The 13,689-nt window shown below is 50.7% G+C and overlaps 1 protein-coding gene across 1 annotated transcript in view; it reads left to right on the top strand.

Annotated features, from left to right (window-relative positions):
- The first annotated feature begins 396 nt into the window (after positions 1-396).
- PRKD1 (protein kinase D1) overlaps positions 397-13,689 on the top strand; it is a 929,258-nt gene continuing 915,965 nt past the window's right edge. Inside the window, exon 1 of the mRNA XM_086936991.1 lies at positions 397-556. Coding sequence (XP_086793117.1) covers positions 404-556 — 153 coding nt within the window. The 5' untranslated portion in view covers positions 397-403. The remainder of the gene's footprint in view (positions 557-13,689) is intronic.

The raw sequence follows: 13,689 nt of genomic DNA on the forward strand, positions 1-13,689 counted from the left end.
GTCTATTCTGCACTTCTCCGTTCCCTTCTTCTTCTCTATTCTCTTTTCCTATGCTGTCCTCTCCTCTCCTCTGCTCTTTTCTTCTCTTCTCACTACTTCTCTACTTTCCTGCACACTTTCTCTTCTCTTCTGTGCTCCCTTCTCTCTTCTCTTCTGTGCTCCCTTCTTTCTTCTCTTTGGTGCTTCCTTCTCTCTTCTCTTTTGTGCTCCCTTCTCTCTTCTCTTCTTCCTTCCTTTCTCTTCTCTTCTCCCCTTTTACCTTTGCTGCTGCCTTCTTATCTCCTCCTTTTTTCTGATCCCTTATCTGCTCCTGGTACCTTCGGATTGGCTCGTTGGTTTCCTGCGCCTCTGGATCGACTCTGGATTTGCCTCTGGACCCCTCGGACGTCTCCTGCAGCTTTCCATGAGCGCCCCTCCAGTCATCCGGCCCCCCAGCCCCCTCGGGCTCTCGCTGCAGATCCAGATCGGGCTGAGCCGAGAGCAGGTGCAGCTGGAGCCGGGGGAGCCCTGCCTGGCCCAGCTCCGGGACCGGGCCTGCAGCATCGTCGACCAGAAGGTAAGGGCCAACCTGGCCGAGCGTGGACCCCAGACCCGGAATCACCCCTCACCCAAGGCTGAGTGAGAGTCGATCCGTGGCGCTGAGCGAAACTGAAGTTGTGAGTGAGGACTGGAGCAGAACCATCTGTAAGACACGCCCACTATAGAACCAGACACGCCCACTACAGAACCATCTGTAAGACACGCCCACTATAGAACCAGACACGCCCACTACAGAACCATCTGTAAGACACGCCCACTATAGAACCATCTGTAAGACACGCCCACCATAGAACCAGCCACGCCCACTACAGAACCATCTGTAAGACACGCACCACGCCCACTACAGAACCATCTGTAAGACACGCCCACTATAGAACCAGACACGCCCACTACAAAACCATCTGTAAGACACGCCCACTATAGAACAATCTGTAAGGCACGCCCATTACAGAACCATCTGTAAGACACGCCCACTACAGAACCAGCCACGCCCGCTACAGAACCATCTGTAAGACACGCCCACTATAGAACCAGACACGCCCACTACAGAACCATCTGTAAGACACGCCCACTATGGAACCAGACACGCCCACTACAGAACCATCGGTAAGACACGCCCACTACTGAACCATCTGTAAGACACGCCCACACTAGTGACACCAAACCCCAAAGTACTACCACTGACTGGGCCCAATCCAACCACACGTTCACGGGCACAACAAACACCACAGAACAGATACTGACCCAAACTGATACTGCCCTGCTCTACAGAACCAGGACTGACCACACCATACTAATAGAACCACCAGACACTGCCCTGTGCTACAGAACCAGGACTGGCCCAACCAAACTAACAGAACCACCAGACACTGCCCTGTGCTACAGAACCAGGATTGACCCAACCAAACTAGCAGAACCACCAGATACAACCCTGCTCTATAGAACCAGCACTGACCCAACCAAACTAACAGAACCACCAGATACAACCCTGCTCTATAGAACCAGGATTGACCCAAGCAAACTAACAGAACCACCGGATACTGCCCTGCTCTATAGAACCAGCACTGACCCAACCAAACTAACAGAACCACCAGATACAACCCTGCTCTATAGAACCAGGACTGACCCAACCAAACTAACAGAACCACCAGATACAACCCTGCTCTATAGAACCAGGATTGACCCAACCAAACTAACAGAACCACCAGACACAACCCTGCTCTATAGAACCAGGACTGACCCAACCAAACTAACAGAACCACCAGACACAACCCTGCTCTATAGAACCAGGATTGACCCAACCAAACTAACAGAACCACCAGATACAACCCTGCTCTATAGAACCAGGACTGACCCAACCAAACTAACAGAACCACCAGATACAACCCTGCTCTATAGAACCAGGATTGACCCAACCAAACTAACAGAACCACCAGACACAACCCTGCTCTATAGAACCAGGACTGACCCAACCAAACTAACAGAACCACCAGATACAACCCTGCTCTATAGAACCAGGACTGACCCAACCAAACTAACAGAACCACCAGATACAGCTGTGCTCTATAGAACCAGGACTGACCCAACCAAACTAACAGAACCACCAGATACAACCCTGCTCTACAGAACCAGGATTGACCCAACCAAACTAACATAACCACCAGATACAACCCTGCTCTACAGAACCAGGATTGACCCAACCAAACTAACAGAACCACCAGATACAGCCCTGCTCTATAGAACCAGGACTGACCCAACCAAACTAACAGAACCACCAGATACAGCTGTGCTCTTTAGAACCAGGACTGACCCAACCAAACTAACAGAACCACCAGACACAACCCTGCTCTATAGAACCAGGATTGACCCAACCAAACTAACAGAACCACCAGATACAACCCTGCTCTATAGAATCAGGACTGACCCAACCAAACTAACAGAACCACCAGATACAGCCCTGCTCTATAGAACCAGGACTGACCCAACCAAACTAACAGAACCACCAGATACAACCCTGCTCTATAGAACAAGCACTGACCCAACCAAACTAACATAACCACCAGATACAACCCTGCTCTATAGAATCAGGATTGACCCAAGAAAAGTAACAGAACCACCAGATACAACCCTGCTCTATAGAACCAGCATTGACCCAACGATGTTCTTGACATGATATTTCGTCCCACGATATTTTTGTTTCTGATATTCTGTCTAAACAGGCAGCAAAACACTAGAGAGCACATATCGTGTCATCACTGATAGAATTCTGCTCTACCAAACAGTACTGACCCAACCAAACTAACAGAACCATTACAAGCTACAGAGCTATTAGTGAGGCAACCAAAGCCTACATACCCTAACATACCAAATCTAACTGAGGCATTACTGACCCAATCACACTACAGAGAAGAAGCACTCGCCCAATCAAACCCAAGAGTACCATTGCTGATTCAACCAAACTCCACAACACTAGCCCATCCCTAACCAAACTCACCAAACCCAATGCAGACCCAGCTAAACTCCGCAGACCCATTACTTACCCAAACAAACCTAACTCTAGCCCAGGCAAATCCAACAGTACCATCACTTATCATCTCACACTCCATGGACACAATACCAACCAATCCAATCCAGCCCCAACTGAGCCATCACTGGCTCATCCAATCCAAAAGAGCCAGTGCTGATTCAGCAAAACACAACCAATCCTGATGCAATCAAGCCCATGAGAACCAATCTGCCAATCAAATTCATCAGAACGAAATTAATGAATGAATTGTAATTTCTAAAGCGCACAACTAGGCAAGGGTGTCCCGGTACTAAACTCCAATGGTAACAAAAGAAGACTATGGTGGGAGAAAGGTAGTTATTGAGCACCAAGCCTTTCCATCAGCTTTTTCCAACATAACATTTCATGGCGCCTTTTGAGTGACCTGGAGTCTCTGCGAGCGATATTAAGGTAGGCCCTGGGTCTAATATGGAAACGATTACGGCTTGTACTATGGCCTTCCTAAAGGTAATATGCAGCACCAGAAATATTTTGTGTAATTTGCACATCATTACAAAACAGGTGGAAACTACATTGTCGGTCTGTGCAGTGAATGATATCTGCTTGCCCCCAAAAGACTCCCAGGTTTGTGGTGAAAGCTACCCAGTTGGAGGTTCACCCAAAGGTTCAGGCCAGCAGGGTAGGGACCAAGCGGGTGCCTGCTGCCGAACAGCAAAACCTTGTTTTTTTCCACCATTAAGTTTCAGACACTTTTGCTGCACCCAGTAGGCTAATTTATTCATACAGGCAATTGAGTTATATTTTCAAGGAAAGATTTGAACCAGAGTAGGGTGGTGCCTGTCATGCCAGATTCCTGAAATCTGTCCAACATTAACGAGTGAGAGACCGTATCAAAGGCTGTAGAGAGATCCAACATCACCAGGGTGGCAGTCCCTCTCTGGTCTTAGTCAACCAAACTGCAGAGAACCCGCCCCATTCCAACCAAAATCAATTGTGCCATCACTGGCCCAATGAACCCCACCACAACACTTACTAGCAAAATCAAGCTCCACAGAACAATGATGCGACCAAGCGAAACAGTACCACCGAACCAGCACTGACCGGATCAAACTCAAACGAACCCTCACTTACCCAACTAAACATACATTTCTCTCTGACCTACGCAGACATACTAGTGATCCAGTTGATTCCAGCATTATCATCACTGACCAAAGCAAACTCTATGGAGCCAATACAGGCCCAACCAAACTTAACAAAATCATCACTGACTCAAGCAAACCTAAGTAAACCAGTACTGACCATACTAAACCCAACAAAAACATCACTAGCACACACAAATGCTTCAGGAGCTGTATTGAAGCAAGCATCTCCAAAAGAAACATTACTTAACTAACTACAATTCACAAGCCATCACTTGACTAACCTAACCTAAAACAGGCAGCAGTGGCCCATGTCAATACAGCAAACCATCATAGACAGAGCCAAACTGAACTAAACTATTACTGACCCAATTCAATGTTCTGTATTCATCCTTCAAAAGGCAGGACATAAAAGATACACATAGGTATAAACATCTCTCTCTGATGTATTCACTCCCTCCCTCTGACTCATCCATGCAGAGTTTTTACACTGCTGCATCCCTCTGACTCTCCTAAGAAGGATTCTTCATGTGAACCTATTCCCTAAACATCTCTGGAAACTCTTCTGGTGGACTGGAAAACATCAAATCCTTGTAAATATTTCTCTCAACACCATTGAATACAAAATTGTTTTTTGGCCTCTACATCATCACCGCACAACTTCTAACCCAGCACTATCCTCATCGTTCTGGCCAGTTCAAACCTAGTCTTCCGATGTATTCCGCCATCCATCACTCATCGAATAAATCTACCTTTAAGGATAAAGGGTCGGTTTACTCGATGATGAGACGGATTGTGTCCCTTGACAATGGCGGATGGCTTCATCCATCAGAAACGTCTCTGCTGGTGTTTACTGCCGATCTGGACTCTCCCGTAAGGACTCTGACCACAGAAGCCTTACTAGCCGTGGCTTCAATAGAGAAGGATTCACCACCCCTTTTCTGAATCGTTTTTGGCCACTATAGGTGTGGCAGGGTATATTCAGACATGAGTCCCTTTCTCAGTGCACCATCAGGATTCAAGCAAGCCGGGCCGACGACGGCTGAAATGCCAGAAACCGGTCCCCGGTAGCTTGTCTCCTTTCTGGTGAAGAATTGGCTTGGTAGTTTAGTCTGCCCTGTTCCCATGATGCACTGGGCCAGGGACAGACTAATTTGCATATAGCCAGGTTCTGAGCTGGGATGGTGCAGTGAGCTGAAAAACGGTGATGGATCAAGCCCTGATCTTTGGACTGGGTAAGAGTGGTCTGCTTAATTCAGACACTCTGTTCATCACCACCCCCTTTTCTGAATCGTTTTTGGCCACTATAGGTGTGGCAGGGTATACTCAGACATGAGTCCCTTGCTCACTGCACCATCAGGATTCAAGCAAGCCGGGCCGACGACGGCTGGAATGCCAGAAACCGGTCCCCGGAAGCTTGTCTCCTTTCTGGTGAAGAATTGGCTTGGTAGTTTAGTCTGCCCTGTTCCCATGATGCACTGGGCCAGGGACAGACTGATTTGCATATAGCCAGGTTCTGAGCTGGGATGGTGCAGTGAGCTGAAAAACGGTGATGGATCAAGCCCTGATCTTTGGACTGGGTACGAGTGGTCTGCTTAATTCAGACACTCTGTTCATCACCACCCCCTTTTCTGAATCAATAGAGAAGGAGCAGCTTTGCTCAGTAATGACAGCTGAGGTTGCCCGGGGGCTGTGGCGTTCTAGTAGCAAGTACCATCTCGATGCCAATCCAGGATTTTGGATACTGGTTCACATTTCTCCATCTTGTTAGAGAGACCCTTGGAACTTCTGTCGACACCAGTGACTCCCAACCTCATCCAATGCTCATGCGCAGGTGCACATGTACCCCTTAGATCTTGAAATATGGCTTTTGGGTTGTGGAAGTTGCAGCATTTCTGTCTGGGGGGAGACACCCAGGGCTCCCCCAGAACTTTATGAAGATAGGAGTGCACAGATAAGACTATGCAGAGAGTCTAGTCTACTTAGGAAGCTTTGCTTTGCAAACAGACCAGAAGGTGCAGAGATGGCCCATCTCGCTCCTAAACTTCACAGAACCATCAACTTCCAAACAATCCATACAGGACCTGAATTGATCCAGCAAACCCCAAAGCACCATCACTGCCTCAGAGTATCTGGACAGATCCAGTACTGACACGACTGACACAACCAACCCCCCCAGGACCAGCACCAGGCACACCAACCCATACGATTAGCAATTCCCATACACATCGAGCTGAAACAACATTGACCCATCAAGCTCACTGAACTCTCATGGACCAATCAATTGTCCAAGAACCAGAACGAATGGAAACAAAGTCCACAGAACCACCCATGGCCCACGTCATCAGCACCGCCTCAGGGAACCTCCTAGGAGGCCCCTGATTCAACCCAACCCATCAGAGCCTTAACTAGCTCTACCCACATTCAGAGAACCAGCCCACAAACTAACCAAGCAACAGAGACCACATGACCAGCACTGACGCAAGGACAATTCACAGAACTATTAGGGAGCGAGCCAAACCCAACACACGCATCACTCTCCCCGCCAACAGTCCATGACCGGCACTGACCCCCAAAACCACCACTCACCCAACAAAACCCCACAGATCAACAACTGACGCAAGGATAATTCACAGAACTATTAGGGAGTGAGCCAAACCCAACACATGCATCGCTCTCCCCGCCACCAGTCAATGACCGGCACTGACCCCCAAAACCACCACTCACCCAACAAAACCCCACAGATCAACAACTGACGCAACTGAAACCAATGCAACCATCCGTGTCCTAAATAATGCTCAAGAAGCCTGTCCTGACCCAGCGAGACTCTGGGAGGAGGCTCTGACCGGCAGCTCTCCAGCCACGGCGGACTCACTTCTTAGCATCTGGATGGACGGAGTGCCTGTTACTATATGAGCTAGCCGGGAAGTGTCAATGCCATGTTTTTGTTGTTGTTGGGTTGACCGCGGTGTTGTTCTGATTGAAGTGTTTTCTTTGCATATTTAACAGTGCATATGAGACATGAACAGCTGTCTCTCCCGGATGCAATGTGAAAGGCGGAGGTCTCTTGTGTCACGAGTGCCGCGTGCTGCTGGGTACAAGAGGCAGAATGCCCTGAGTTCTGTGTGAGGGGTGTCACCTCCTCCTAGAGAGATCTCTTGCTGTAGTCATGCTGTCTCACACTCGTAGTTTGGTTTGAGTCTTTCTGTGATATGTCTTCAGACGGTGTGAAACATGCTCCTCTGGGTGCGCCCAATGTCCGTCCGGGTTGTCCCCTTGGTCAGCCTTACGTGGCAGCGGACTCTGACATCTTTCACACTGTGGGGTGTCACCCAGTTCTGAAAGTGGAGTCTCTGAAAACACATGTTCACTTGCTTTGGTTAGGGCACTTGCTTGTCCATCTCTGGTCCATAAAGGTCGCAGCGCGGTCAGATAACCATAACTGATGAGACACGTGTATGAGTATGTAAGGGTTATATTAAGGCTGAAGGATGGGGCACCCTTTGGAGACCAGAGGTGGTCATCCCTCGGTGACTGTACCGTATGTTTTGAGAGATGTGACGTCACTCTGGTGCCAGAAGCTGCCTCGCATGTCAGTGCTCCTACCTCGTGCACTTGTCACTCTGGTGTCAATGTCTACCTCGAATGTTGTTACTCCCCCCTCGCACTGTCATACACGACCTGGTGCTGTCTGGGATGACATAAGCTTCTGCTCGCGGGGTGATATATGTCTTATGTCCAAAATACCAGCTCAGAAATGTGTTATGTGAATGAATATTTATAAAGCACAGCATTCCCCTACAGGCCTCTTGGCGCTATAGGCAAAGAGAAACTTCAGCTAAGATAGTTCTTGAGAGCACAGAAAAGTATTACGATTTTTCCTAGACCAAAGTAAGTGGAAGTAAACTTCATATCGTTATTCCAAATGTGGTTAGAGAGTGTGGTTAAGGGTGGGAAAGCGGGTGTAAGCACACACTGAGAAAGATTTGGTACTTAGAGATGACTTTTTAAAACAAGCATTGGCAAAGCCAATAGGTCTTGCCTTGATAATGCAAGTGCCAAGCTTTACCAATGTTGCAAAGTGTTGTTGCAAAAAGTAAACGAAAAACATTTTAAATTATTGGAGAAAAAGCAACCACATGTCTTATGGTATCTCAAATCTGTACGTCGAATTCAATGTTTTATTTTTTATAAGTGGCATAGCTTATTTTTCAAATACTTTTCAGTCAGGAAACTCTGAACAGAATTTAAAAAGAATAAGGAAGTGTCCAAATGTAAAGGGAAACGCTTGCTAAGGCCTAATAGAGCTTCCACCGGATTCAGACGATTGGTCCTCTGTGGTAGCCCAGGGAGCAGATTGATGGGCCTCCAGGAGAAGTGTCATGCTAAGTACACCTTGTGCCTCACGCGCCAGCTCAGCGAGGGTAACTGATGGAGCTTTATCTAGTGCCATACAAGTCTTTGTGTGTCAGCGCTCTTGCTTTTATGCCATATGGGGAATACAGGAGATAAAATAAAAACAACCCGCAAAGTCTGCCCTCCAGACTCACCCAGCAAAAGATCCTTTGATTGTAAGAGTTTAAAGTGAAGCTTGAAACCCTGACCGGTTACAAGAAGCGTAGCAGCAGGAAGCTGGCCAGGCTCACAGGGCCACATAAGAGAGACTAAACTGAATGATTACTACTAATGACCCAGACTTCAGTTCTCTCTGGGTTGGTTATGAGCCAGTTAAAATCCACCCAGTCCTTGACTTTGCATAAGCAGTTCATCGAAGCCTGGCGGTGCAGGGTCGGTTCACTAACATGAGAAGTGAGCTGCAGTATGCTACATGCTGTATGTTGTAGGAATAGAAGGAGCACCGATGCTAGCTGATGAGTGGAGCAAGAGTTGTGCATAAGGTGTCAGGAGTGGATGGGTGAGTGACAACTCTTGCTTGTGGGCCACAGAGTACAAATACCTCTCTGTGACCTCACGGCAAGCCCCATCTTCCCAGGCTCACGAGAGGACGCAGGAGAGGGTGGGGGAAGAAAGACACTGCAGGCGAAGCCCTATGCGGCTCTTGCCCATTGTCCGCCTTTCTACAGGTAGTAGCCTGCGTAAATATTTAATAGGTGCAGCTCTGTTTCCACCAGTAACTGAACACCCACCCAGTCAGCGCATTCCACCCCCCAGCTGCTGCCTCTGAACATCCCTGACTGCTCCACCACCCTGGAGCCCTGGAGCCCGGGGCATAGGGCCACTCTGAGGCTCGGCGGTGTGTGGCCTGTGCCACTGGTGCTCCGCCACCATGGAGCCCTGGAGCCCGCCGCATAGGGTCACTCTGAGGCTCGAGGGTGTGGCCTGTGCCACTCTGGTGCTCCGCCACCCTGGAGCCCTGGAGCCCGGGGCATAGGGCCACTCTGAGGCTCGGCGGTGTGTGGCCTGTGCCACTGGTGCTCCGCCACCATGGAGCTCTGGTGCCCGCCGCATAGGCCACTCTGAGGCTCGAGGGTGTGGCCTGTGCCACTCTGGTGCTCCGCCACCCTGGAGCCCTGGAGCCCGGGGCATAGGGCCACTCTGAGGCTCGGCGGTGTGTGGCCTGTGCCACTGGTGCTCCGCCACCATGGAGCTCTGGTGCCCGCCGCATAGGGTCACTCTGAGGCTCGAGAGTGTGGCCTGTGCCACTGGTGCTCCGCCACCCTGGAGCCCTGGAGCCCGCCGCATAGGGCCGCTCTGAGGCTCGAGGGTGTGTGGCCTGTGCCACTGGTGCTCCGCCACCCTGGAGCCCTGGAGCCCGGGGCATAGGGCCACTCTGAGGCTCAAGGGTGTGTGGCCGGTGCCACTGGTGCTCCGCCACCCTGGAGCCCTGGAGCCCGCCGCATAGGGCCACTCTGAGGCTCGAGGGTGTGGCCTGTGCCACTGGTGCTCCGCCACCATGGAGCCCTGGAGCCCGCCGCATAGGGCCACTCTGAGGCTCGAGGGTGTGTGGCCTGTGCCACTCTGGTGCTCCACTACCATGGAGCCCTGGAGCCCGCCGCATAGGGCCGCTCTGAGGCTCGAGGGTGTGGCCTGTGCCACTGGTGCTCCGCCACCATGGAGCCCTGGAGCCCGCCGCATAGGGCCACTCTGAGGCTCGAGGGTGTGGCCTGTGCCACTGGTGCTCCGCCACCATGGAGCCCTGGAGCCCGCCGCATAGGGCCACTCTGAGGCTCGAGGGTGTGGCCTGTGCCACTGGTGCTCCGCCACCATGGAGCCCTGGAGCCCGCCGCATAGGGCCACTCTGAGGCTCAAGGGTGTGTGGCCTGTGCCACTGGTGCTCCGCCACCATGGAGCCCTGGAGCCCGCTGCATAGGGTCACTCTGAGGCTCGAGGGTGTGTGGCCTGTGCCACTCTGCTGCTCCGCCACCATGGAGCCCTGGAGCCCGCCGCATAGGCCACTCTGAGACTCGAGGGTGTGTGTCCTGTGCCACTGGTGCTCCGCCACCATGGAGCCCTGGAGCCCGCCGCATAGGGCCACTCTGAGGCTCGAGGGTGTGTGGCCTGTGCCACTCTGGTGCTCCGCCACCATGGAGCTCTGGAGCCCGCCGCATAGGGCCACTCTTAGGCTTGAGGGTGTGTGGCCTGTGCCACTCTGGTGCTCCGCCACCATGGAGCTCTGGTGCCCGCCGCATAGGGCCACTCTTAGGCTTGAGGGTGTGTGGCCTGTGCCACTCTGGTGCTCCGCCACCATGGAGCTCTGGTGCCCGCCGCATAGGGCCACTCTTAGGCTTGAGGGTGTGTGGCCTGTGCCACTCTGGTGCTCCGCCACCATGGAGCTCTGGTGCCCGCCGCATAGGGCCACTCTTAGGCTCGAGGGTGTGGTCTGTGCCACTCTGGTGCTCCGCCACCATGGACCTCTGGTGCCCGCCGCATAGGGTCACTCTGAGGCTCGAGGGTGTGTGGCCTGTGCCACTCTGGTGTCCTCGTGTTTGTAGAAATGTAACTGAGCTCTCTACAGCAGGCAAATCAAGCAATGCATTACCTTTCTACACATGCATGCCACCGCCTACACACTGCCTGCATGCCACTGCCTACATGCCACCCCCTACAAGAGACACAGCCTGCATGCCACCCCCTACAAGCCACTGCCTGCATCACACCGCCTAAAAGACACTGCCTGCATGCCACCACCTACAAGACACAGCCTGCATGCCACCACCTACAAGACACTGCCTGCATGGCACCACCTACAAGGAACTGCCTGCATGTCACCCCCTATATGCCACTGCCTGCATGCCACCACCTACAAGACACTGCCTGCATGGCACCATCTACAAAACACAGCCTGCCTGTCACCACCTGTATGCCACAGCCTGCATGCCACCACCCACAAGGCACTGCCTACATGCCACCACCTGTGTGCCACTGCCTGCATGCCACCACCTACAAGCCACTGCCTGCATGTCACCATCTGTATGCCGCAGCCTGCATGCCACCACCTACAAGACACAGCCTGCATGCAACCACCTACAAGACAAAGCTATTGAGGAGCTCGGCCGACAAACACCAGGACACCATCCAATGTCATTTAATATCTGGTACTGGAATGAATGGCGCTGACTGTGCCAATGATCCTAGGGGAGTTCCATTGAAATCCAGACTCCTGGTTGAGATGCCAGTCCTCGTTTAAAAGGCACAAAGTTCATAGGTCGCACGCTACTCCACCATTACAGCGTGTGTACCCCAGGAGCATCACGGTAGATGTAGTTTTCTTCAAAGCGGGTGCGCTTGACAAAGTTCCAAAGTGTGATGCACAGTTGCAGGCCAACTCTGGACACCGGTGTTTCTGGATTTTTGTCCGTCATCAGCAGAGTGTAGGATGAGTATCAGGGGTTGCTGTGCAGGCTGCCAAAGTGTTATCAGGTATGGTACCTCTCCGGGCACGTAGGGCGTTACCTGAGCTCGTCAGCTCGAAGGCTCAAGGGAGCCGTAGTTACGTACAAAGTTCATAGGTCGCACGCTACTCCACCATTCCTGCGTGTGTACCCCAGGAGCATCACGGTAGATGTAGTTTTCTTCAAAGCGGGTGCGCTTGACAAAGTTCCAAAGTGTGATGCACAGTTGCAGGCCAACTCTGGTTATCGTTTAAAAGGCAGTTCACCGAGGGCCAATTCACAGAACTAACTTGACAAAATCCTAACTTCTGTGAATACCAAAAGTAGTAAGTTTAGGATTTTGTCTTAAGTTAGTTCTGTGAACCGGGCCCCCTGTCACCAGGGCACCTAGGCGCTAAGGCGAAGCTCTCTAAAGAGCTCCGCGGGCTAGGAGTAAAGAAATTCTGCTTCAGGAGGATCTAATAATTACAAATAACAGAGTTCTTCGCACCCTCTCTTCTTTTAAAGAGTTTCAGAAAAAGCCAAAGTCTGTATTAAACCTGTGTTATACCTGCACATGGTTTCCATTGTGCCTGGGTCTAAATGATCTGTTTTCATAAGCCAAAGAACTGCTTTCATTTCATGTGCCTTCTATTTTTTATTAGATATGTTGTATATATGCTCAGCGCCTTGGTGCCTCAGGCTTTTTAAAAACCGCTAAGTAGAGAAATGGTTCAATTCTCTCCCATAAGAGTCGCCTCTCTTGAGCCTTCCACTCACTGTGGGCCTCTATTGGTGATTCTGCTGTCTCGCGGATCGGTCTGGCAATCCGCTGAGACCAGGATAACACCACCGCTGGGTTAATCAGGCGGCCATCTTTGACTAGTCAAGGGTCAGCCTGCAGCTGCCCTGTTTTGATACAGCTGGTACCAGGGCAGCATATTATATGTAACCGCATACCAATCCCTCACTTTAGATCCACTTACTGGTGCACCTCTTAAATGCTGTTGCTCCTTTTATCTCTTGCTCGGTTGGCACTCTACCAATACTCTTAAAGTCCCCCATAAACAATTACTGCTGTGCGCCAAGGCCTTTTGTTTAAAGGACAGTTCACAAACTTTTGTTCTATCCCCGACATATGTTTAAAATGTCTCAGTGAAATAGGAGTTAATTTTGAAGTCTGCCTGCATGTGATATACTTTGCAGATGCACACATTTTACTCTGACCCAATGCAGCGCTAAGGTACCAACATTTCAAAATTAAATAATAACAAAATACACATATATAGATGCAGCAGCCCTCACGAGCTGCTTAGCAGTTGGCTGTGGGGTTGAAGACGAAGGCCCATTTCTCTCCTTCAGCTTGTTTTACTCCATCTGCTTACCAGGAGGAGAGAATTCGTTTTTGACATAACACAACCTCTATCCTTCAGGCATCTTAAACCCTTTCTAAGAACAAAAACTTCCCAATGTTACTAAACACCCCCTACTACCCAGAGGGGACACATCTTACCTGATGAACTCTTGTTCCAGAATCAGGCCACAGGGATGGAATGTCCCCTCTCCTCTTCTGAAGCTCTACCCCCACAGTGTTTTCGGTGCCTCCAGGGCAGTTTTCCACTCACCTGTATTACCCATGTTTAAGTCCTTGTATCTCTCTCTGTAATGTTCT

Source organism: Lissotriton vulgaris, chromosome 9 (assembly GCF_964263255.1).
Source record: "Lissotriton vulgaris chromosome 9, aLisVul1.2, whole genome shotgun sequence".
In the NCBI taxonomy this organism is placed as follows: domain Eukaryota; kingdom Metazoa; phylum Chordata; class Amphibia; order Caudata; family Salamandridae; genus Lissotriton; species Lissotriton vulgaris.